The 26,022-nt window shown below is 41.2% G+C and overlaps 1 protein-coding gene across 4 annotated transcripts in view; it reads left to right on the forward strand.

The window, feature by feature from the left end:
• The window catches only part of MAP2K5 (mitogen-activated protein kinase kinase 5), a 205,067-nt gene that overhangs the window by 115,720 nt on the left and 63,325 nt on the right, over positions 1-26,022 (forward strand). For all 4 annotated transcript variants that reach the window (XM_075896855.2, XM_075896856.2, XM_075896854.2 and 1 more), the window contains one exon: positions 12,546-12,575. In XM_075896855.2, coding sequence (XP_075752970.1) covers positions 12,546-12,575 — 30 coding nt within the window. The remainder of the gene's footprint in view (positions 1-12,545; positions 12,576-26,022) is intronic.

Below are 26,022 nucleotides of genomic sequence, written 5' to 3' on the forward strand. Positions count from 1 at the left end.
CTGTTGCCCATTGTACAGCAAAAACCATGCAACTGGAAACCCCACACTGACGGAAAAAACCCACATTCTAAAAGTCCCCAAACACAGATTTCGATAGTGCTATTTGGAGAAGCAGGTTCCAAAGCCACAGACCCCACAGAGAATTCTTCACCACCTGTTCCTGTGAATTGAGCCCTGGGGACCCGGCAGCAAGAGCATTCTTGTGAGGAACAACTCTTCTAACAAGACATTGGAGTTAGATGGTCGTTATATAACCAGAGCCTTGATCATTTGTGGCTTTGTAGATAACCCACACGCTAAATCACACCAAAAAGTTAGATGATAATGAGTGTAGAGCATGAAGTAGAAGTATTACATGCTTATGTCTTCCTGCCCTACTTAAAGATAGAGTGCATGCAAATTTTAATATGTACTGTCCCTGCAATTTTCTGGAATTCTGCATTATATCAATATAATGCATATCATTGTGAACATGGAATCCAGTTGGGGAAAAAAATGTCATGTAAACTACCTACAGCATTTTCTGTATTTTAAAAGCAAACAACAAAGAATCTTAACGTGGGACTTTTCACACAGTGCTCAGTCAACATGCATAACTTCTTTCACTGGATATTGTGAATGCCAAAAGTACAACTGGATTCAAATAGAATTAGGTAAGTTCATGGAGGATAGGTTTAAGTTCATGGAGGATAGGTTCGTCAATGGCTTTTCTTCACGCAGTTTTTCTTCATGCCAACCTGTGGAACTCCTTGCCAGAGGATGTTGTGAAGACCAGGACTTTAACAGGGTTAAAAAACGAACTAGATGAATTCATAGAGGTTAGGTCTATCAATGGCTATTAGTCAGGATGAGTAGGAATGGTATCTCTAGCCTCTGTTTGTCAGAGGCTGGAAATGTATGACAGGAGAGGGATCACTTGATAGTTACCTGTTCTGTTCACTTCCTCTAAGACATCTGGCATTGGCCACTGTTGGAAGACAGGATCCTGGGCTAGGTGGACCTTTGGTCTGACTCAATATGGCCCTTCTTATGTTCTTAATGGCTACCTCATGCTCTCGGCATCCCTAAGCCTCTGACTGGCAGGAGTTGGGAGTTGGGATCACTAAATAATTGCCTGTTTTGTCCATTCCCACTGAAGCACCTGGCACTGGTCACTGTGGGAAGACAAGCTAGATGAGCCATTGATCTGACTCAGGATGCCTGTTCTTATAGCAGCCTTGTTAATTCAGAGTGTCAAAAAGATATGTACAGAAGGTGTCCACAGAAAATTTACAATGGCCTAAATTCTGTCAAAAGTACATTACATTTAATTTTGTAATAATTTTTCTCAGCCCCTCAGCCTGGTCTCCCAATTGGCAGCCCAACCCATTGATAGAACCCAAATGAATTCTATGAAAATCCTCTAAAAAGAAATAAAGGCTTATACTGGAGCGGATGGATCAGAGTGGTGCCGACTGGTGTCACTGTAGTCGTCGAGAACACCTGCTACCGGAAGACATGAGCTCAGCAGTAAATAAACATGTTACAAGAGCATTATTTCTTTCCTCTTACATTGAGGAAGCAAGTAATTGTTAAATTAATTGAACACATTAGATGGATCTGAGCACATTTCAGTAGATACAGTATGATGTGTTTTAAATTGCTTTCACTTTTTTTCTTACGGCATCTCTTTAAACTAATAAAAGATCACCGTTGCTTCTATAACCAAGTACCCAAATACCCAGTAATGCTTGAATATGATGGCTAGTTACTTTAGTGGCTGCAAATCACTCCATAATAATGATACTATATATTGAGCTGGATGTTTTAAAAAAATATTTTGAAGTGAATTTAGGGTTTCTAAAAAAAAATGCTGGGTTGCAAATTGGGGAGACTGAACTTCTCTGCTTGCCCACAGAAGAGTATAGTGTCCCAGCATTACCTCACCAATGTGCCAGGGTCTTATCTTAATGGGACCAGCTTTAGGAATGAAAAGGTAATTCAGTTGCCTTACCACTTTGGGGATATTTTTTTTCTTTTCACATAGTAACTGTAAACAATGGCAGTGATGTTTCTGAGAAGCAGACGCCCATCCCGAAGGAAACAGCCTCGATTTGACTGACACATCTCCTCCCTTTGGAAATAAACTTTCTCAAGTTCTTTTAAATTGTTAAAGCAGTGTCTTTCATCCTTTCCAGACTAGTGTACCACTTTCAAGAGTCTGATTTGTCTTTTGTACCCTCAAGTTTCACTTCACTTAAACTTACCAAATCAGACATGACATAAAAAAAAAAAAAAAAAAAACCCAGCACTCTATTACTGGAAAAAATGCTGACTTTCTCATTTTTACCATATAATTATAAAATAAACCAATCGGAACATAAATATTGTACTTGCATTTCAGTGTATAGTCTGCAGAGCAGTATAAAGAAATCATTGCCTATGAAATGTTAGTTGGTACTGACTTTGCTACTGATGTTTACGTAGCCGGTTATCAAACTGGGCAAATATCTAGATGAGTTGATGTTCACCCTAGAGCTCCTCTGAGTACCCTCCAAGGGTTCATGTACCCATGAGGGAGAACTGTTGTGTTAGAGAATGGTATTGCAGTATCTTTTGCTCATACAACAGGTAAGCACTTATTGCCTTCCTCATGCAAGAAGTCTAGATGAATCACTGGAACTAGTTATGGATAAGATGAGCAGGGTTGTCTCATAATTGTTCTTAATCAAGATAAATATATTTTATTCAATGTGTGCAAAGCTGGCATCTAGAACCTTCCCCCCCCCCCAAAAAAAACCCACCCCTATTTTTCAGTGCTGTTTTGGGGTCATTTATCTAAACACCACCACTCGCCACAGGTTCCACTTTTATCATCTTTACCCAGCCATCAGGATAAAGAAAGACAGTGTCCAGCCATAACAGTACTTTTGTGGTTGCAGAATTAGAAGTGAAGGTACCAGTGCCTGAGGGTTGGGTCATGAATTAATAATTGCTCTGTGGCGGTTGAGGCCCGTCAGAATAGCTGAAAATGGGGAACTTGCCGTGCAGAGCGCTATCAATCACTCAGTGACCATAACTTCCAGTAATTAGTGTATTTTATGGGCCTTTGCTTCAGTGACTCGGAAGCACATATGCTCCACTCCCAGCTAAACTTAGCCAGAGTAATATTCCAGGATGATTTATCCGCTTGCTGCACTGGGATGTAACCCTATATTAGGTGAAGATTGTGAACTAAGCTGCAATAAAGTGTAAGTTTAGGTACAGTTTGCCCAGGTTGAGACCTCAATGTATCATGTTTTTCAACATTCAAGGCCAAGCCCCAATGGGCAGGCTTTAACAGTGAAATAAATAAAGTAATTAAGTCCCTGAACAGATAGGTGGGAGTAGCATTGTGTGTCTATATGTAATATATAAAATTTATATTAATGTAGCCTTCTCTTCATAGAAGTGCACGCTGTAATAAACCAACCTTCGGTTTTAAAAATAACAAAATATTGGAGCTATTTATCAGCTCTCCTTGCTTTTCTGGGTTGTTATTTTCTGGTTTGCTATGGAGGATGCGTGGGCCAAAATCTGATCTTCGCCCTGAGATAAATCTAGAGCAGTGCCTTTATTGCAGGGGACTGGACTTGATGAGCTCTCAAGGTTCCTTCCAGGCCTATGATTCTGTCATGTACTTGAGTGGATTTGCACCAGCATCACCAACTTCAAAATCTGGGCTTGTCGATTTTGAATGGGAGTAAATCATGCGTTGTAGCCTTGTTAACATCTTAGAAGCTGTTGAGTTAAAGCTGTGAGTTAGAGTTGTGCTTTAGATCCCTGTGACGAGGACGTTTTAAAATCTTAAGCACTGAGAATGAGATCCCGAAAGGTACTTAGACTCCTGGACTCCAGAGGTTTAGGTCCTAAGTCCCATGTTTTGGCCCCACTGCAATCCACAAAATTGCTGCTGAACCTCGGAAGCAGCTACATTTCCTTGGCACCCAAATTTTTCAGAGAAAGTTCCCAGCATGCCTGTGTTCCTGCCTCTCAGCTCGTGCGCTGCTGTCTCCCTCCAGGCATCCAGCCACCTAAATGGCATCTCAGCCCCAAGAAAATGGGCTGTGGTCTGTTTATGTTGTGTTGGCGGTCTGCCTAAGCGATGTGTGGAGCCCTCTCTGGTAGGCAGTCTCTCTGACGCCCACTGAACCAGGTTTCTTATGTGATGATGGCGGTACTGGCCACCCAGGTCATTCCTTTTATGCCAGAGCACTTGCTAAGGAGGTGGGAGATTCATGTTCAGTTCTTCCCCATGGGATTCCAACCCAAAGTCTCCCACCTCCCAGGGTTGGGTAATAATTTTGGTAGGGTGGCCACTGAATGAATTTTGGTATGTGGTCATGGGCTGGCTCCACCCCTGGAAAGGGCGGGGCCTGCAGAAGGGGCGGGTCTGGGGACTAGCCTCCCCCAGAGTTAAAAACACAGCAAAGGGCTCATGTCTCCCTACCCCCTAGTCAACGCGTTGCCTGGGGTAGCAGCACAACCGTGAGCCATTTAAATAGGATTCTGCTGCCTGGGTGACCACCTGGAAATTCAGTCGCACGGGCAGCAGGATATAAATAGAAAGCGGACAGATGCTGTCTGTGGGCCGGATCAAAGTATTAGGCGGGCTGGATCTGACCCCCGGGCCGCATCTTGCCCAGGCCTGCTCTAACCACTGAGAGAGGGGATATCTTGATATGGGCCCCCCTTCAGCTTTCTTGTTGAAGAAAGTGTGCCGAGGATAAATAATGAAAGAGTGGAAGGAGCCAGAGATCCGGACCCTGGATCTCCCACCTCCCAGCACTGGACTAGAGGATCCTTTCTGCCTCTCTGGCCCAAACACTGTTTCACTGGAGATAAGTAGCCTTTGCGCAAGAGAGAGAATGAGCATGACCATGGATTGCAGTGGTTAGCGCACGCGCCTGGAAGAGGAGCCATTCTCAGGAGTAGCACAAGTGTTCACGAAATGGGGGGGGGGTATGCGTAATTAAGGATAAAGAAACAAGAAAGTCTTTAGATTAGACACGTAAGGATAAGCTATGACACTGATCTCAACCAGACCCTGTGCAAAACCAGATATAATTCTGAGGCTCTGCAGATTGGAAGAAATATGCCATTCAGGGTACATCTGAACTATGCTTTATTTTCGAAAGAGGATATGCAAATTCTGTGGGAATTTGCATATTTTCTTCCGATCTCACTTTTGAAAGCGGGTCTTTTGAAAATGAAAGTAGTCTTGATGCAGTTTTTTTCAGGGGGAAAAATACCCTTTTTCGAAAAACCACGTAAACCTCATTTTTTTAAAGAAGAATGGTTTTTCAAAAAAGGGTTTTTTTCCCCCCCAGAAAAACCCTCGTCCAGACTACTTTCACTTTCGAAAGACCCGCTTTTGAAAGTGAGATCGGAAGAAGATATTCAAACTCCCAGGGAATTTGCATATCCTCTTTTGAAAATAAAGCGTAGTCTAGACATAGCCTTACTGGCGATCTTTAGTTTGCAATTCATTTATTATGGTTCATGTTTTAAAAAAGCAAAAATGAAACTAATTAGCCTTAATTAAGGTGAATTAGGCTTGGCTTTTTAATATATTTGATCTGGAGAGAGGTCGAACCAGGAAATGTCCCAAAGGTTATTAGGGTATATTTCTGTTGGGCCTGATGGTATTAGTAATAAGCTTCTTCCTCATCGTTCTAGACGTGAGCAAATATGTCACTTCATCAGTCTCTGTTACTCGCACTTATGCCCCTCCGCAGGGGTCTCCGATTCCACAAGTTATCAACTAATAGCGTTATACATTAAAAATTGAAGCTTTCCTTACTCTGAGGCCTTTCAAGGCTTTGTTCTTAAGCCCCAGACACTTTGGAGTGCAGCTGCAAACTGTACGCAGAAAATTAAATTAATTTGTAACTCTTTTCCTTTGTCCTGCATTACTAAATCCTGCACATTTAATTGAAACCCTACTTCAACATGCTTTGTGTTTCTGTTCTTCTCTGTTGTCAGTTTAACCTCAGAAGCACTTTAACACTGGTAAATTGCTGTTATATCCTTTGGATTTTTTTTTAAACTGTGCAATAAGAGGACAGTGAAATTGATATGAGAGGAAAAGAAAAATCTTAAAGTAGTTCTTGAGGTATTTAATATTTATTAAGGTCTTCACCAGAAGAGTTTCAGATGATTTTTAAGCCATCTATCTAGGAATGTATAAATTGATCTTGGAATGAAATCTCACCTAGGGAGTTTTATGTAATCCAGTAGTTAAGTCTGATTTTTAAAGTTCCCAATGTCTGAATGTTCCAGAGTGGGGGCTGCTTTTCCATAAAATGAGGGTTTAACTGCAGTGCACAATCTAAATGCAAAATCCTTAGATGGAAATTTAATTGTGTAAAATGTGCACAAGGTAATTAAGAACAAATTTTAGAACATTTCAGACTATAAAGTCCTCCTTCAGCTAGATCACTAGCAATATTGTAAGTGCTTATTTTCAATTTGCAGTTATGCTGAGAAACATGGAATGTGTCTAAATTAAGAATAAAACATCCCATGTTTTTCAATAGAACTGTAAATTAAAAACAACTTGCACAACATAGACAATAATGCTAAGTAGGAGACTCTCTTGGTTGAGTGTCCTAAAAAAACATTCTGAACTTTCTCTTTGTTACTTTCTGAGTATCATGTGAATCGTTCTTCCAGACTTCCTTGGTGACAGTAGTAATTCTTACTAGCAACACATCCCTTTGTAAACTTGTTAACCAAGTCTCACTTCATCCCTTTTGAAATAACCAACTTCATGTAGTGGTTAGAGCAAGAGAGATTTGTTTGCAAGGACTGCTGTGTCTATTTCCAGCTCCAAACTAACTCACTGTGTAAGTTTGAAAAGTCCTTTACACTCTTTGTAGCCTGGTTTCCTGTGTATTTCAAACAAAATCAAACCTTTATAAACTTTGGGTAGGGAAGGTTTTAAAAAAAATGGAGTGCATAACATCCTTTCTGCATTTGAAAATGTTCTCCTAGATATTGTAAAACATTTTGCAACTTGTATGGTGGTGTTCACCCATGGATCTCAAAGTATTATTACTATCATAGATATTGGAGATTATTTATAGCTAACATGATCAGTTTTTAATTTAGAACCTTATTCTGCACCCTGTTCCCAGGGGTAGTTCTATGGAACTCAATGGAAGTACTCCTCTAAGAGCTACTCACATGAGTATTAGTTAGTTTGTAGGGCCAGAACCATGGTTAATCACAGGGCACGATCACATATTTACATTTTTCTAGAATGATTATTTTCTGTGAAAGAAAGGTGCCGTGTTCTGACACCTGGGAGCAGCATGTGGATAGTGGACAATCGTTAAGCAGCAGGACTCAAACGTGGTTGTTGCACAGTAAAACAGTAGAATAGCTTTGTTTAAAAACAAAGTCCTGGCTGGTAGATCCTTTCAAGGTCTGATTTTTGTACCGTTCTGGCATTATAATTTACACTAATTTTTTTTTAAAGTGCCTTTACGCTTCCTAATGAGAATCAGGCCTCAGTTTGAGCATTCTCTCTCTCTCTCTCTCTCTCTCCATTAATATCCAAGATCATGTGCAATGCTCAATGCTTTCCAGACCCTAAGTGTTCAGAATTAAAATGTTTTGTTTTAAACCCAGTCGGATTTTTTTTAAATCCTTTCTGAATTCCCTTCTGTGAATGTAGAGAATGGGAGAGATTTTTTTGATAGATTACCTCTACTTCTGTATTTAATATCTTTTGCATTTTTCATTGGGCTTTTGCTGCTTATGTTTAAATGACTTCTTTAGTAAAGATGATAAAGGGTACAAAACTCCTATTGGTATAGCTCTAATTTGTTTGTTTTTCAGTTGTTTTTTCCCTTTACTTTAACAGTTACCCTGTTTATAAATCTAAATCCGCATCCAGAGGTCATTGGTTGGCTGAACTTAAACCATTTTACTCAGTAAATTTAATTAAGAAAATACAGTGCAACTCATAAGCAAATGAGTTTTTCCTAGTTTTAAACCAAACCACCCTCTTGAGTGCTGATTGCCTTGCTCGACCCCTGGTGATATAGAAACAGGCAAAATTAAAAAGGACATTAAAGCTTCATTAAATCTGAAACACATTTAGTACAGTGACATATCTGCAGGCTATTTCAGGGAAGATTACATACTCTTTGGTAAGTTTCTTCATTTATAATACCTTGACAATCTTGGGGGAAGGGAGGAGAAGCCCTCTGACTACATCAACACAATAATGACTCTAGGAGGCACAGAACTGTCACATTCTGCTCTGTTGTTGTGTTGCCTGTGAAGTTCTTTGAGGAAATCTATCTTGGTTAGGGTTTTTTTTAAATTTTGTAGTGTTAATCGATGACAGGCCCACCGATGGAGGTTGGGCAAACACCCAGAGGCCCGGGTGATTATAAAGGGCGCAGAGACCCTGGCAGCATTGAGGGGTAAGGCAGGCTACCTGCTCACTTTCACTCCACTCCCAGAAGCAGCCAGTGCAGTCCCTGAAGCGCCCAGGGAGGGGGGAGTCTCCTCATGCTGCCCCTACTCTGAGCACCAATTCTGCAGCTTTCATTGGCTGGTAATTGTGGCCAGTAGGAACTGCAGGGGTGATGCCTGTGAGCAGCGACATACAGAAAGCCCCTCTCTCCCCTCCCCCCCCACCATGGAGCCACTGCGGAGCGGTGTGCCCGTTGCTTTTGGGAACTGCTTGAAGTAGATGCCCCCATCCCAACTCCCTCCTGCACCCCAGCCTCAGCCTAGAGCCTGCGTCCTGCACCCAAGTTCCCGTCCAGAGCTTGCACCTTACCCCCTTGCTCTAGCCTGCTGAGAGGGAGTGAGGGTGGGGGTGAGCGAGTGACGGGGGTATGTGCCGAGTGGGGGCAGGTCCTTGGAGAAGGGGTGAAGCAGGGGACATGCTAGCTATCTACACTGGACGCTTGAATTTCCACAAGAACACTGACTTCCTACTGTCTGAAATCAGTGCTTCTTGCGGAAATACTATGCTGCTCCCGTTCGGGCAAAAGTTCTTTTTGCGCAAAGCTTTTGCGCAAAAGGGCCGGTGTAGACAGCTCAGATTTGTTTTGTGCAAAAAAGCCTTGATCACAAAAATGGCGATCGGGGCTTTTTTGCGCAAAAGCGCGTCTAGATTGGCATGGACGATTTTCCGCTAAAAGTGCTTTTGCGGAAAAGCATCCGTGCCAATCTAGATGCTCTTTTCTGCAAATGCTTTTAACGAAAAACTTTTCCGTTAAAAGCATTTGCAGAAAATCATGTTTTAATGCTGTGTTTGTTTTTTGTTGTTTGTTTGTTTTTTGCTTAACTCTCAGGGTCCTTTTTTTTGCTCCACAACTTTGGTCTTCCCCTTTTGTTTCTCCTTCAACAAAATTTTTCCCGGTGTTGTTGTTTTTTGGGGGGAGAAGGGGGAAGTGTTCGGTTATTTTTGGTTAAACCATCTGGCAACTCTAGCTGGCCTAACAGTAATGCATAGTCCATAGGCCAGCAGCCAGTAGGCATGTCACAGTTACGCTATGAGCAGTAAAGGGAAGAAGGCACTTGTGTTCCTCACGGCAGGCCCTGCCTTGACAGGTTCGACCCGCCAAGAAGTCTCAAGGCTCTGAGGCAGACAGTACAGACATTGGCTGCGTCTAGACTGCATTGCTTTTCCGGGATACCTCCGGTATCCAAGGAACATGCCCGCTTTTTCCAAAAAAAGTCGAAAAAGCGGGCACGTTTCTTCGCCATCCCTGTAAACCTCGTTTTGTGAGGCATAAGGGATGTGTCAAAAGAGCGCTTTTTTCCGAAATTTGGCGCCGTGTAGAGTAAGTCGGAAAAAGTAAGTTGGAAAAAGATACAGATTTTGCGTACCACAAATTGTGTATCTTTTTCCGATTTAGCACTGCAGTCTAGATGTAGCCAAAGAGACGTAGCCTCCAGCCTTCATCTCATTTATTTTCCTTCGCTTGTTGGAGCTGTTGACGGTGAATGTATTTTGTTAAATAACTGCATTGAGATCAATGCTGCATCCAGAAATAAAAATTAAGGACAGTTTCTGCCCCCCAAAGAGTTTGCAGAAAGTGAAGAGACCCAGAAGAAGACATTAGCTTAGGATTCTTCTCTTTAGAGCAGAGGTTCCCAACCTTTTCCAGATAGGGACCCATTTTGACAATTCAAGAAGACTTGGTGGCCCAACGCAATCCAAAAATGGAGGGAGGGCAGAGCCACCTGGGGAGACACTTGGCGACCCTTTTGAAATGTAAAGGCAACCCATATTTGGGTCCCGACTCATAGGTTGGAAAACGCTGGGTTAGAGGATGGTGGAGGGTTCTGACTTGCCTTCTTGGACCTCTGGCGTGAAGTTAGCACAGCTTACAGTGTAGGTTAGTGTTGGGATCTACACTGCAGAAGTGAGATTTGTAGGAGGGATTTTAGTGAGGCGAGGGCGGGAGAATACATATTATGGCTGTATAGTTTCTTTTTCGATGGCGAATGAAGGGCTCAGTGGAGGTCTTAATTTTTCATTTCCTCACTTTTGTGATTTTTAAACCAAGCCTTTAGCATCCATTTTTGGAGGGGTAATTTCCTTTGGGGTTTAGAAAAAAATCTGAATGAGAGGCTGAAAATGATGAATGATCCAATAGCCCACTGTTTTTCTGAGACATTTGTGTTATGTCAGTGTTAGTGGGGACCCTTAAACAACACATTATTGATATGATTAACTAAAACAACTCCTCCTTGATCACTGTGCAAACTCCCACTGGGAAAGATTGCGATGAATCTTCAGAGTGATGCATGGCGATTATTACGTGCAACTCCCATAATGTACATAAAAAGTTACTGTACATACCTAGTAACACTTTTATAGCTCATTATCTTTGCATGTCTGTAGAAATTAATTACCAATAATAACTAAATACAGCAAAGTCGCTCTTTTTGGGTTGTGTGAAAACAGAGAAGCTCCCTTTTTTTGGTAGCCTATCACATATGCCTTTTACACAAGACCTTGTCTGATCGGGATAGATAGTACTGCTTCTATGGTGCCTTTTCTTCTGTCCATCTTAGAACATAAGAATGGCTGTACTGGATCAGACCAAAGGTCCATCCAGCCCAGTAGCCTGTCTGCCGACAGTGGCCAGCACCAGGTGCCCTAGAGGGGATGGACCGAAAACTATGATCAAGGCATTTGTCTTGGGCCGTCCATCTGCAGCCTCTGACAAACAGAGGCCAGGAACGTCATTCCTTCCCCCTGGCTAATAGCCTTTAATGGACCTAACCTCCATGAATTTATCTTTATCTAGCTTCTCTTTATAGTTCTAGCCTTCACAGCCTCCTCTGGCAAGGAGTTCCGCAGGTTGACTATGCGCCGTGTGAAGAATTTTCGCTTATTAGTTTTAAACCTTCTACCCATTAATTTCATTTGGTGTCCTCTAGTCCTTATATTATGGTACTTTTTCTTTATTCACCCTCTCCATACCACTCATGGTTTTATATATCTCTATCATATCTCCCCTCTATCTTAAGTTCTACGGGTCTAATTCAGCCTCACAACAACGCTTGTGTTGTAGCTATTTTGTGTCCTACCCTGTGATATGTGCTTAGGCACAGTTGTGTGGACTCCTCATGAGATATTTGCAAGAGTAGAAACAATGGACTTCGGTCTTGGTTTTGGCTTTTGTGCGTGAACTAAAAAGTGCTTGTGTCTTGTCCATCGTTATGTCGTAAATCAGTGGCACAAGAGAAACAGCTGGTGGGTATTACAGATCTGTTCTGATCATTAAAAAATGTCCAAAATGTGGTTTAACGAAAGTACTATAAGGCTAAAATACCAACCAGGCACAAAATAAAAATTCAACTTGGAAATATAGACATTACCCTGTGTCGGCACTAGTAGGCACTGTGGTACGTATGCATTAACATTAAAACCAGCGTTTGGCAATATGTCCAATCTATTTTGCATATATTCTAAAATGTAAAAGAAATTCAATGTATGATATTTTGGATTCCATGTGCGCTCTCTTCCTCCAACGTTCCTGGCCAAAGACTTTGAAACAACCAAGGAGGAGACTGACCTCTGATCCAGCCCACATTTTACCCTGAGCCCAGTGTGTGTTAAATCAGGATTTAGGGAGTTTAGTGAATGCTGTGTGGATACCCATGCATTGCAGATATAATTAGTAAAGATCAGTGCCATTGGCCTTACTACCGGGACTGGATGGTTTCATTTAAGGAGCTCTTAGAAAACTAGGACATGTCATGTGCTAGCTGGTGGTATAGATTTTTGTTGTTAAGTCAAAATAAAAGGTGTGCATACTTTATTTTTAAAAAGCCATCATTTTGTGTGTAAATAAAGCATAATCACTGTGAATAATTCCATTCTAAATACAGCTCTGATGTCTGATTGTGTTCTCTGGATTTTTTGCTCACATATATCTTTTGCAATTTGTACAATAGTGAGAGATGGATACGTTCCTCTCTTTAAGAAAATGTGCCCTCCATGCAAATCTGTATAACTAGACAAATATTATTTTCTTTCCCAGCTTGCTCTTGGGAGGTTTCCATATCCTCAGGTAAGATTGTTCATTACTGCTGCTTGCCACTGTGACATTCATTCCTATGTATGAAGGTGCAGAGAGCAACTGTGAACATTTGAGCCACATACAAATAAATCTGCCCTGTTAAATTGAAAATTGGTATCTTTAAGGAGTCACTCGGAAGTATATCTCTGTTGATTTTTTTTTAATTTTATTTTTGCAAATGTTAATTCTTTTTTTCCCTTGGGAGGAAGGAAGAGATTATGATAAGACTGATGATTGTTTTATTGTGAGATGAAAGGATGTTTTAATTACTCCAGTAATACTCATAGAGCAAGATGGAGGTAGTGCCTCTTCATTTTTAATTCAGATTATGAATTTTGGCAAAATGATGTGAGATCTTCAGGAATGAAATAGGCAATGTAGGGATGATATGGTTGCTTTGTCGTGCTTTGTTTTTTGGGGAGGGAGGCGGGGGTTCTAATGCTCTTACTTGAGAGAGTCTAATAAAATGCCAAATATTTTCCATAACAGGTGCAATTTTTAAATTCAATATTATCCTGATTCTGGTCCCATTGAAGTCCATGATAAAACTCCATTGACTTCAGTGAGGGCAGAATGAGACTCATACTGAACATTTGTGAAAAATCCCATCCATGGAGAATATGGCTTTTTCCTATATGCTTATTCCTAAAAATCACCAGTGTCCAAAAACAGTGGCCAATTCTGATAAAGTTCTTAACTCTAAAACATTATTGCAAGATGGATGACTTAAATCCAGAGTAAAAAGCTGTGGTGTCATTCTTAAATTTATTCCTCTTTCTGGGAAATAAAAAAAAGTTAAGGTGATACAAAGATTTATTTGACTTTTGTTATGGTTGCATATGTTTTTGACCACTGTTTTCCAAGTAGTTTGGTCTATACAGGCTGGAGTGCCTGGAGGCATGTCTGGTTTAAAGGTGGTGTTGGTTTGTGCTCTTTAAGCATCTATTAACTTGCTATTATTATGCAAATAACTGTTGTATTACACATACTAATTTATGCATGGTTAGATTTTGCAGATGCCTCACGAACATGGTTATTGAATAATAGGATGGGCTCATTCTCTTTTCTATTTTTGTAAACTGTTTTAAGCAAATTCTCCTGACACTTTGACGGTCTTCTAAAGATTTTGATTGTTGAAATACACCAGTCTTTTTATTTGTACCTTCTGTGGACACAAATATTTGCTGACTGAGAGAAATAGCAGAACATAGCTTAGAGGTTTTTATCTATATCTTTAAACTAACCTCTTCAAATCCAAAAAAGAGGTACTTGTCAAAGCATCGTTTTTTAGTGATAGTCACATCACTGTAGTCCCGTAAAATATATTACATCACCCATCTTGTATCTCTAATGGTCACATCATGTTAGTTAAGAAAGTATCCTATCTAGTATACAAAGTGGTACATAACTACATGAAAATTGAGGATGTGTTGCAACTTCCATACTGGAAGCATTTAGGGTGGAGGAAAGTGGGGAGGGTTAGTCTGTGTATGTATTGAATTTTGTTATGTCTTTTGATTATGTATTTTCCAAAGCAGTGTCAATACCTTTTCATATTAGGAGCAAAACATATGATTAGCAATTTAAGATGCTTTTTGCTCTTAATTAAAAATGGCATTTTTTTTAAAATGGTAGATTTTTAACATATAAAATACCAGAGAAAGTGAGACTTTGAAATGTGGCTGGTAAGTAAAATGAGAATTTTTCCATAAATACCATATAGTTTCATGGTGGATCATACGTAATAGCAGCAACGATCTTTTGTGGCCTGGTGAGTGAGTGAGTATTGTGTATTTTTTTTAACTGCTTGAATTGATATATTCACATCATTATAAGGGGCCAATCCTACAAAGACTTACTTGAATAGGTCCTACTCAGTTCAGTGAGTCTGATTACATGAGTAAAAGTGTTTGCAGAATTTGTCCCTAAATAGCCTGGAACTGTTCCCTAAATATATATGCAGAATTATCCCTGTTCTCAAACATATTATTGTATTTTTACAGTTATACCTGAAAGCATTATTACTCTTCTCCTCTTTAAAACAGAAAACAAACAAAAAAACAAATTAGTTTATTTGTATCCATATAATGTAAGTTTTATGATTATATGGAAACTGCCCATAATCAAGGCATTCAGAAAGGTTAACTTTCTCTTTTGTCTCTTACCAATATGCCAGCAAGACTAAAGGATGGATTTGCATGCCTATGTTGAATATTTAAATGATAGTTTAGCACTTTGCACTTTCAGAATGCTTTATGAGCTTGCAGATTACAAATATTTACTAAGTTGTCACATAAACATTATTTAGTCATGTATGTTTCTATTTAGGGCTCTATCCTGCTCATACTTTAGCATGCAAGTAATTATTCACATCAGGAAAGTTGTCCCTGTACATAAGTGTTTAAAGGATTCTGAATAAGTAGTATATATTATGGTTTGTGTTTGTAGTTCCCTTTCCAAGGTATAATTTTATACAAAAACCATAAAATATGTTGCTCATTGGAACAGACCCTGATATATAAAAACTTTATACAAACAAGCTAGTTAGTGAAAATCCAGTAACTTTCTGAATTGCTTAATGTTTTTTTCCAGACACATTATCACGATGCGCTGTTACTTGTTTGCTGTAATGTAAAATTCCTTTTGGAAGAAGTAGACTATGACGCTCATAGGATTTTCTCTGGATATAAACATAAGCACTTAAGGGTATATTCTTCCCCTGATGTGTTTGCATAACTCTATTAACGCTAATGGGAATTGCGCACACACAGAGAAGAAAAACAGACTCTTTCGAATCAAAATCCCTTCATATGTAAACATTTAAAAATGAAATCAAAATCCCTTCTATCAAATGCAGTACTTAGTGTATAGTGTCAGTATTTTAAATAGCTGAGGATGGCTTAGGGTAACTAAGTTTGTAGCTGTCTTTTAAAAGTTGAACAGTAATTTAATGTGATTACAGGGGCAATTTGTGTATCTGTGTGAAAGGAACTGTAGAAAACTAAAAGACCATGGAACTTCACAGCATTTTCAGTTTTATTATTTGCTTAAATTTAAAGTTGAAACTCTGAAGGTTTGCAGAGTCTAAAGAAACTGAGATACGTATAGTTAATCATGTAGATCCAAATTCAGTAGATTAAATAAAAACATGATAGAGGACAATGGATTGTTTAATGATAATGCAATTTAGGAGAAATAAAAAGAATCGCCTGATAACTATTCTCAGCTTCTATTCATACCATTTTATGGTGATGCCGTGTACTAACAGGAAGATAGATCCATTAGAGAAACATTCTAAAGAAAGAAACAACGCTTAGTAGCCCTGGATTTATTAAACTACTGGAAAGTATAGATTACAACAAATTATATAAAGTACTTTTGTATAAAAACATTTTCCTTCCTTTTGGCTACAGTTTCAGACCTTAGTTAATAAATTACTTCAAAATGACCTGAAGTTTAAAAAAAAAAAAAAAAAAAAGGGCCTTTCTTCCCCTGTCATGTCTTCCTCCCCCCCAAAAAAAATTCTGAGCAAATAGTGCCCCTGGTATTGTAAAGCTTTGAATGTTTTCACACCCCATTAATTTATTACTTCTCTTTCTTCATCTTTAAATTTCTTTTTTTTTTTTTCAAAAAATTCAGACTCCCTGCTGCTGCAGCGATTTTCATCTTGTTGTTAATTTTCCCTGCTCCATATGGAGCTCCAGACATTTCACCTGGAGGCTGTACTAGATTTTGCTGTAGCGATCGCACTTCCGGAGGCCAAAACTGTCATTTAAGGTTCCTGGTGCATCTGTCTGCGCCAGGCTTTTCACTGGCATGGGAGAGTGTGAATAACAAATTGGATGCACCTGAGATTCAGATGATTAGTGTGTTTTGTGGATCTCAGCGACTTGTAAGCAGATAGCTCTGGGGGTGGGGAGAGCTAACCAGTAACTGTGGGTGAATCTGTGCTCACACCTTACATTTGGGTCTTTGGAAGGAAAGTGCAAATATCTAGGCAGCCTGAGTACAGAGCGAGAGAGTAACAAATATTTCATCCTGCCTTGTCATTGATTAGAAAAGAGCCTTTAATTTCATTTCACCCCATGTTGTGATTAATTTGCATTCTTTGTCAGAAGTTAATGGAGTTTTTTATGGTTCACTCTGAAATCCTTGAAGACATCAGAGTTGATCTGATGTTTATACAACCGCCAGCGGAATTTTTTCATTTGATTGATGGCAAGCTTGATGTTATTCCAAACGGCTTTTTAAGCTGTTTTTAAGAATTATTTGAATAAAATGCAAGCAAGATATTGTTATAACGATTGAGATTATCTGTTAAAAATCTGTTTCAAATAAAGAACATGATAAGTAGGGAAAAGATCAAAAAGACAAGAGAAATGGTGAATAGAGAAGATGTTTGTTAAAATACAAAAGGCGTGCATTCCCGTACGTTGTTATACAATGTGGAAAAGATCTTATTTTAGGTTGTTTTTGGTAAGGAGACAATTTTGTGGTGAAATAAATTGATCACTGGTTAATAAAAGGGGGAGGGGGGCAGAAGAATTGTTAAAGAACTTGCTGCCAGTTGGCTAACTCCCTTTTTCTTTTTCTGCCACTCTTTTCCACCTTGATTTTTTCCCAGTAATAAGAGAAATGGAGCTGTAGTGTCCTTAATTCAAAGAGACAAGACTGTCAGGCCTGTTAGCTCAACAAAATGATGACATACTACTTGTCTCAATGAAGAGGCATTCTTAAATCCCACTGCAAGGAAAACATAAGTGGATAATAAAAAATTTGAGAGCCAGAGTATACATTCACTGTAGTTGTGCCATTGGTTCCTTTTATAAAAAAGTACAGAAGTAAAAAAATGCAGTTCGTGGAAGAAATCCTCCTTTTTTGCTTGCTCTTCATGAAGGATTTGTGCTCTGACCCTCTTTCGGTGCGTAAAGGTATCAGAAAGATCCAGTCATGTGTGCTACACATTTTAGGTCAGACTCTCAGCTGGAGTAAATCAGTGTGGGTCCATTGAGGTGAGCGCAACGATACTGGTTTACAGCAGCGACGGATTTGGCCCCGCGTCAGTATGAATAGATTTTACAAAATGTTTCTTGATTACTTATACCAAAGCCATTTTAAATAAGATTTTGGTTTTGGCCTTGCTTAAGCACATTCTTCCCTCATTGTGTTTTCAGCTATTGAGGTTTAATTGAAGGTCAAAAGCTACTTATCTAACCACTTGTATTTAAAACATTAATTTCTTCACATCTTAAAGTTAGCCAAATAATTGTGTGATTTTAATTGACACTACTGCTTTCTGATCCCGGTACTAGCATTGTCTAAGGGTTCTTTTTTAATATATAATTTATACAATAGACCAAATTTGGCCTAGTTTCATTTACATTTGAGCAGGTTGTCAAGGAAAAAAAATTATGTTTAGCTTGGCACATAAAGTAGCTATTTTACTGTTGGGTTTTTCAGTTGACAGAGACGTCGTTTAAGCATTCGTTTATATTGTAAGAGTAAACTGAAGGTTGGTTAAAGCATGTTTCCTGGTAAAAATAAAATCTGTTCTCTTCCACTTGCATCATAACACTGAACCATTTAAAAGACATTAAACACTGTTTAAATGCTAATGACAAAATAGTGGTGTTTTCCATATTAACTTTATAGAAAATGTGAGTAGTAATCTTCTATTTGAAGAACTAGACTGGTTTCTTAGTATAGTTTTCACTGCATGTATCATTGCCTAGTCTGGCAACCTGGATATATTTTATATCAACCAGAAGTCATAAATTCATAGCTAAAATTGCTTTGGGGAATACATTCAATAGTTAGGATACAGAGTTAATATCACTAGAGATATTTTCTCATGTGGAAATATAGAACTACTGTTGATTAGCATGCGTTTTCTATGAATTAGTAGGAAACTGCTGAAAATATTAAATATGCTGTATATCATACTTGTTTATTGATATGAAGAGAATAGGAATATATCTTTTATTAAAACATCCTGATTTGAAATTGGGGGAAAAGGTAAAACCCTAACAATCGATCCAGATAAATACATGGTAGATTAATTCATAATAGTTAATTAATATAATCATTACAAGCAAACATTTAACGTGAATTCTGCTATTTTTCTCATTTTACCAGCTTTGGGGCTAGGATTCCAGTGTTATAGTCTGTCCCTATTACAGATCACTTCTACTGTGCAAAGTTATTACCCAGCTTTTCCAGATCCTGCAAACATCTTTGTGTGTGCTTTCCTTAAAACACATATCCATTGATGTCAGCTTTGTATCCATGACAGGTCACGTTGACTTTCACAGAACTATTTCAAAGTAGATAAGCACATTCATAGTGTTTGCAGGGTCAGGACCTGAGCTGTTATGTGTTACGAGCTTTGCCACTGGCACTTAACCTCTGAGTTTTTTGTCATTGGAATGAGATAGTTGCCTTTAAGTAACATGACTTTTGTTATTACACAAGGTCAATATCCTGACCCCTGAATGCAGGGCTAAGCCTTGTGCAATCTTTGTGGTTACATAAATGAAGCAAGATCCTCCAATGAGGCGGCATGTGCCATCAAGAATAAGTTCCTTATCTGGGGGAAACGTGAAAGAGGTGACATTTAAATTTATTTCAGGGCGCCTTTAGAAATGTGTGAGCATCCTTGGCATGAGTTGGCTCTAGAGGAGATGATCCTTTCTTCACTATTACCAAGGGCTGTAAGTGCATTGCCATGAATAAAGCCTGACTTTCTGACCTGTGCAGCAGTACAGACAAAACACACATTTGATAGATCCTCAACTTGATCTCCGCCTACAAACGTTTTTGTGTCCATAAGCAAGACCTGCTCTTTATGCAGGAGATGCCTCGGCCTAGGCATGGATGACATCTGAGGGGCTGTGATCATTTTAACTTTGCTTACAGCCTCAGTGGAAGAACTGGCATGAATGGGATTTAAATAAAATGTTGAGGATGTTTCTAATAAAATTGAGACCCCCATAGACCGCTGGAATGCATAGAATTAAATCCCTCGTGTTCCCCAACATTCCTAATATACAACACTATTTATGGAGTTATCGTGAGGAACATGTTTGTCCCACTGAACAAGTTTACCAAAGGGCCAACCTTACCTTCTTTGTGTGTTAAGTGAATGGGTGAGGGCCATACTTCCGGTTAAATGGCTAATGCCTTACACATAATATGACTGCTGTTATCATCATCCATCCTTGTTATCTGGGGGAGGAGGCTGGTGATCTGAGGAGGGGGTCTGGGATTCCCCACCATCTTCAAGTATTGTAGGGCTTGAGGGTGGCCACTCCTACATCTTGTTCCTTATTTGGAGACTGCTTGATACGATTCCGTAAGGGTACAAGTGCTCACCACCGTGCTGCCACCTGCTGGTCTATCTGGGAATTAACTTGTTCAACCCTGGAGTGCCATCAGTTACCTGTCTTCTTCCATGCTACTTCAGGCCCCGATAGCCCCTTCCCTCACAGGACTGTCCTGTACGTTCTGGGGTCCTGCCCTCCAAAGGAACCCCATAATCCTATACACACCTTGCCTCGGGGGCAAACTACAGCTGGAAATGGGAGTGTGGACCTGCTCATCGGGCTGCCTCCCTGCAGCCCTAGTACCGTTCAGGCACCTGCAGGGGAGCCAAGAGCCTGCGTGGGCCCCTGGACAAGATGGGGGGGGAGCTACCTGCCCCCAGGAGGGGTGGGGCTGGGAGCAGCTAGCCCTCATTGCTGCCAGGACGAAGCATCCCCTCAGAGCTGCCCAGAGTGCACAGTGTGGTGCTCCAGTGGCAGTATAAAGGGCCCGGGACTCCAGCTACCACAGTAGAGCAGCAGCAGCTGGGAGCTCCGGGCCCATGTGAATCGCCAGGCCCTGAGGTAACTGCCCTTTCCCCTCCCCACCCCAGTGGTAGCATGGGCCCCCCGTATCAGGCCTGCAGCCAGGGAGTTTGCCTGGCCAGAGCTCCCCAGCTCTGCCTGCCCTTCCCCAGGCTTGCTTTGTCTCGGGTACCCTCTCCAGCTTCCCAGGCAGCTAGGTCCCCCGCTCCTCCACTGCTGGAGCAAGCCTGTGGGTGCGCCTCCTCTCCAGGAGTCTGCCTTATAGGGCCTTGTCAAGCCCTGATTGGCCCATAGTCCCAACCTTCGCCCAGGGCTTGGGTTTAACTCTTATTTCCCCACAGCAGACTCATAGATAGTAAGGCCAGAAGAGGCCATCGAGATCATCTCTGACTTCCTACACGTTGCAGGCACGGATCCTAATCTTGGGCTGAGTTACTGATGTGCTTAAACCATGGTTTAAAGACTTCAAGTTACAGAGACTCCACCATTTACACTAGTTTAAACCTGCACGTCAAGTGCCCCATGCTGCAGAGGAAGGGGAAAAAGTCACAGGATCCCTGCCAGTCTGACCTAGGGCCAAATTCTTTCCTGACCCCAAAAATGATGATTAGTTAGACCTTGGGCACATGGGCAAGACCCACCGGGCAGATATCTGGGAATGAATTCTCTGCAGTAGCTGGGAGCCCCTCCCCATCTAGTGTTCCATCTCAGGCCATTGGGGATTTTTGTGACTGGAATTTGTCTTTGGACCATATGCCATTGTAGGCAGGCTCATCATCCCATCCCCTCTATGAACTTATCAAACTCCGTCTTGAAGCCAAATAGATTTTTGCCTCCATGGCTCCTCTTGGAAGGTTGTTCCAGAACTTCACTCCTCTCTTCGTTAGAAATCATAAGAACGGCCCTACTGGGTCAGACCAAAGGTCCATCTTCCCCGGTATCCTGTCTGCCAACAGTGGCCAATACCAGATGCCCCAGAGGGAGGGAACACAATAAGGAATCATCATGCAGTCCCTCTCCTGTCATCCATTTCCAGACAAACAGAGGCTAGAGACAGCATTCCTACCCACCCTGGCTAATAGCATTGATGGACCTAACTTCCATGAATCAATGTAGCTCTTTTTTGAACCCTGTTAGTCCTAGTCTTCACTGCATCCTCTGGCAAGGAGTTCCACAGGTTGACTGTGCGCTGAGTGAAGAAAAACTTCCTTTTGCTTGTTTTAAACCTGCTGCCTATTGATTTCATTTGGTGACCCCCAAGTTCTTATATTGTGGGAATAAGTAAATAACTTTTCCTTGTTCACTTTTTCCATACCAGTCATGATTTTATAGACCTCTGTCATATCCCCCCTTAGTCTCCTCTTTTCTAAGCTGAAAAGTCCCAGTCTTTTTAATCTCTCTTCATATGGGACCCATTCCATACCCTAATCATTTTTGTTGCCCTTTTCTGAACCTTTTCCAATGCCAATGTATCTTTTTTAAGATGAGGCGACCACATCTGAAAGCAGTATTCAAGGTGTGGGTGTGCCATGTTTTTATATAGAGGCAATACGATTTTCTCTGTCTTCTTCGCTGTCACTTTTTTAATGATTCCTACCATGGTTTGCTTTTTTGACTGCCACTGCACACTGAGTGGATGTTTTCAGAGAACTATCCACAATGACTCTTAAGATCTCTCTGTTGACTAGTTGTAGCTTATTTAGTCCCCATCATCATATTATATGCATACAATCTTTGCCTAATTTTGAGCCTACTCTTGTTAGCAGCCAGTTTACATCCAGTTTTTCTCATGTCCATGTTGGCATTCAGGTTAAGGAACTCCTCTCCCTCTGTGGTATTGATCCCTTGGGTGTATTTATAGAGAGGAATCAAATCTTCCTTTGGCTCTCTTTTGTTTAGCCTAAACGAGCCAAGTCTTTCGGGTTCCTCTCATGAGGTAGGTTTTCCATTCCTCGACTCGTCCCACTAGCGTTTCTCTCCCCTGTTCCACTTTGAAGTCATCTTAAACATGGGAGTCCAGAATTGCATGCAGTATTCCAGATAGGGTCTTACCAGGGCCTTGTGTAGTCTCCACTGGAAATACCTCAGCAGGACTGTCACTAGGGGAGCACAGGACCTGGGGCAACCCCCCCATCAACCAGTGCCCCAGGTGCAGGGCTCACGGCAACCCCCCCAGACACAGGCTCCACCCCACCTCTGCTCCACCCCTTCCCCAAGCCCTGCCCTTGTTCTGTCCCACCACTGCTCCACCTTCTTGCCCAAAGCCCCCTCCCCCAAGCAACACAAACGGGGGAGGAGAGACGATTACCAGGAGGCCTGGCACAGGACAGCAGCAGGTGTTGGCCTCCTCCCAGATAAGGAATAAAAATGTTAAAGGAGATTGGTCCCAAGAGCAGTCCCTAAGGGACTCTGCTAGTAATCTCCCTCCAGCCTGACAATTCACCGTTCAATATGACCTACTGTAGTCTCCCCGTTAGCCGGTTCCTTATCCACCTTTCAGTTCTCATGAATTCCCATCTTCTCCAAGTTAGCTAAGAACTCCCCATGTGGAACTGTATCAGATCCCTTACTGAAATCCAGGTAGATTAGATCAACCAATTTTTGTAGACAAAGGAAATGCAGTCATCTTCTCAAAGAACTTCACAGTGGTCTGACATGGTCTGCTTTTCTAATACCATGTTGTATTTTATCTCGGGCTATGTCTACACTAAAGCAGTAAGTCAACCTAAGGCCTTGTCTGTACTTGTGTGGAGATCAGCACTCCGGAGATTGATCTTCTAAGGGTTTGATTTAGCAGGTCTAGTAAGGACCCACTAAATTGAATGCTGAGGGAAGCCCCATTGATCCTGATACTTCACAGCATTGCAAGAAGTAAGGAAAGTCAACAGGAGAAACTCTCCTGTTGACCTCCCGCAGTGGGGCCACTCCAGAAATTCGGTTTAAGGTACATTGGCTCAAGATACACTATTCTCATAGCTGTCGTTGCATATCTTAAATCAAATTTCTCTCCTAGTGTAATCCTGGCCTAAGTTACGCAACTCCATCTACATGAATAACATGGGGAGTCAATATAGTTTAGGTCAACTTACTGCAGCGTGTACGCTGCACTGGGTTAATGGGAGATACTTTCCTTACTTTTCTCATTTGTGATGGAGCACCAAGGTCGACTGGAGAGCAATGTGCAGTCAATTTGGCATGTCTTCACAAGAGCCATTAAATAAATACACACGGTGAATTGGTCATCGGCGTGTTGATCTGGCTGTAGTGTAACTATAGCCCCAGTTACCATTCATCTCTGTCCTTGAATTTCCTCTGTCAATTTGTTCCCAGACCATATATACAATTGAGAACAAACTTGTCATTTCCAAGATCATGTTTTCTCCCTTTCCTGAAAGTAGGAATTACATTAGAAGTTCTCCAGTCCTAGGGTGTGACAAACTCTTTCTTTGCCCCCTCCATTCCCCTGCTCCAAGTTTACGGAGTCATTTAAAATCCTTGCTAAGGATTTCTGGCACATGACATTTTCATGTACTCTTGTTCCCTGTGACACCTCTCAGTTCTGGGATGCAGCCTACTCTTGTCCCTGTCTCAATAGCAGTGGGACATGGGACATTCCATCTTTCTGCCTCTACCATAAGTGGCAGGTTTACTGGTGCATGCAGCCTTGCCCCTGCCATTGGTCCAGCAGGTTGCTGGAAATGGGGAGAGGGGGTGAAGTCCCTTCCCCCCCCCCAGATGTTTTCTTGCAGGCAATCACCATATCTATTGGGGCCCTCCAGAAAAGTGAAGATGGGTGATTGGTCTTGAAGCACTTCTGCAAAAGACCTTGGGGTCAGGGCACCAGATTCCATACACAGAGCAAGGATGCATCAAACCACCAATGCACAAGAAAGTTTGGGGGGATCCTGTGGTCTGATATCAGAGGAGTGATGAAAGCTGTCTAGGTTCTTAGTCTCCATTACTGTAGTGCAGGTTGAACCTCTCTAGTCCTGCATCCTTGGGACCAGACTGGTGCCGAACCAGAGAATTTGCCAACCCACAGGAGGTCAATATTGTCTAGCAGCAAAACCGGCACTTCCTTTGCTGACTGAGCTCTGAGAAGACAGGGATAAGTTAGAGCTAAATAACACCATAGAACACTGAGAGCCAGGACTGGAGGCTGTAAACCAACTTTATGGGGCCACAGGAAACTTGCCCATATGGTACCCATGATAAACGGACAGCCAGCTAACTCAAATCATGCTGGAGCATGGATGTTGCTGTTTGGTCTGCCTTGCATTATACTCTCTACATGTGTGCTATGGCAGGCTTAATCTGTGCGTATGTATGCAATACTGTACACTGTACACTGTGATGCCGTACTCTTGTACAAAGTGTGCACGCCATTCTACTAAAAATCCCATAATTCCTTTTCACAAACGCAGTGTTGTTCATTGCAGTGTGTGGTTGTATTCCAGTGTGGGCAGTCATTGTTGATTCTTAAATTCCTTCTGCAAGTACAACTATATTTCCTTCCTCCCCTCCCCACCCCCGCATCCTATCCTAAACTATTGGATTGTGTTGTTGTACTGTGGTAAATAGATTCCTGTGTGAGGTGGCTACAGTCCAGTGGTGAATGAAATAATCTCTGTGTATAATTTATAGATGTTTATACAGTTCTGGGAAAACAAGAAATATATAACTATATTTAATAATAAAGGTTATCGGGAGCAATCTTTGTTTTGAAGGTTTTTCAGCATAATTCTTTCAGTAGAGCTCTCTGTTTTCTGTCCTCAATTCCCTGGCTCGGAGTTGGAGTTTGTCAGTTGCAGAATGAACAGGAGGTGTGATTTTCAGACTTGCCAATTTAGGAGCCCAAGCCCTGTTGACTGCCACCTAGGAATTTTTCTGAGTAGTCCTGCAGCCCCCCGGAATTGGTGTTCAGAATCATTTGCAACACTGATGAAGAAGAGAACAAGGAAACCTTGCACAGATTGAGTGCTTAAAGAAAACTCCTTTTTCCCTATATATTGAGGTATGGGGAGTATGTGTCATTTGTCAATATGGAGACAATATTTGTTGCTGCATTTGGTCCAAAAAGTTTAGTCTTTGGGGATGCTTGCTATTTTCTTTAATTTAAAAATAAGCCAAGTGCACTGTTAGAATCCAGAACTACCACAATTATTAAAATGAATGTCACACTTCCGTAACTGTATGATTTGTTAGTATATACCTTTTTCTATTTAAAAAACCCACTGGCTTAAAAAGCAGCATCTGCATGAAGAGTAAATTTGTTAACTGATATGGGAAGATCTAACCTAGGTCACCCACAAATCTCTCAAACAAGAGCTGCAGGGCAAGCACTGATTCCAGAGAGTAAAAGAGAAAATGAACGGTAGAACCGGTGACTTCCAAGTTACACAGGGCGGATTCATTTGAGTCTTCTGATTGTGCTTGGGAGTATAATGTGAAAGGGACTGGTAGAGGTCCTCTCAGCCACTTCCCGTCAACGGTATCTCCATGGCGACAGAGATATAACCTGATGGTCTGTCAAAAGTTGCTTTTTGTAACCAGAGGCATTGATTAAATAGTAGATGAGGCATGAGGAAAACTTC

This window comes from Pelodiscus sinensis, chromosome 14 (assembly GCF_052426305.1).
Source record: "Pelodiscus sinensis isolate ZL-2025 chromosome 14, ASM5242630v1, whole genome shotgun sequence".
Lineage (NCBI taxonomy): Eukaryota > Metazoa > Chordata > Testudines > Trionychidae > Pelodiscus > Pelodiscus sinensis.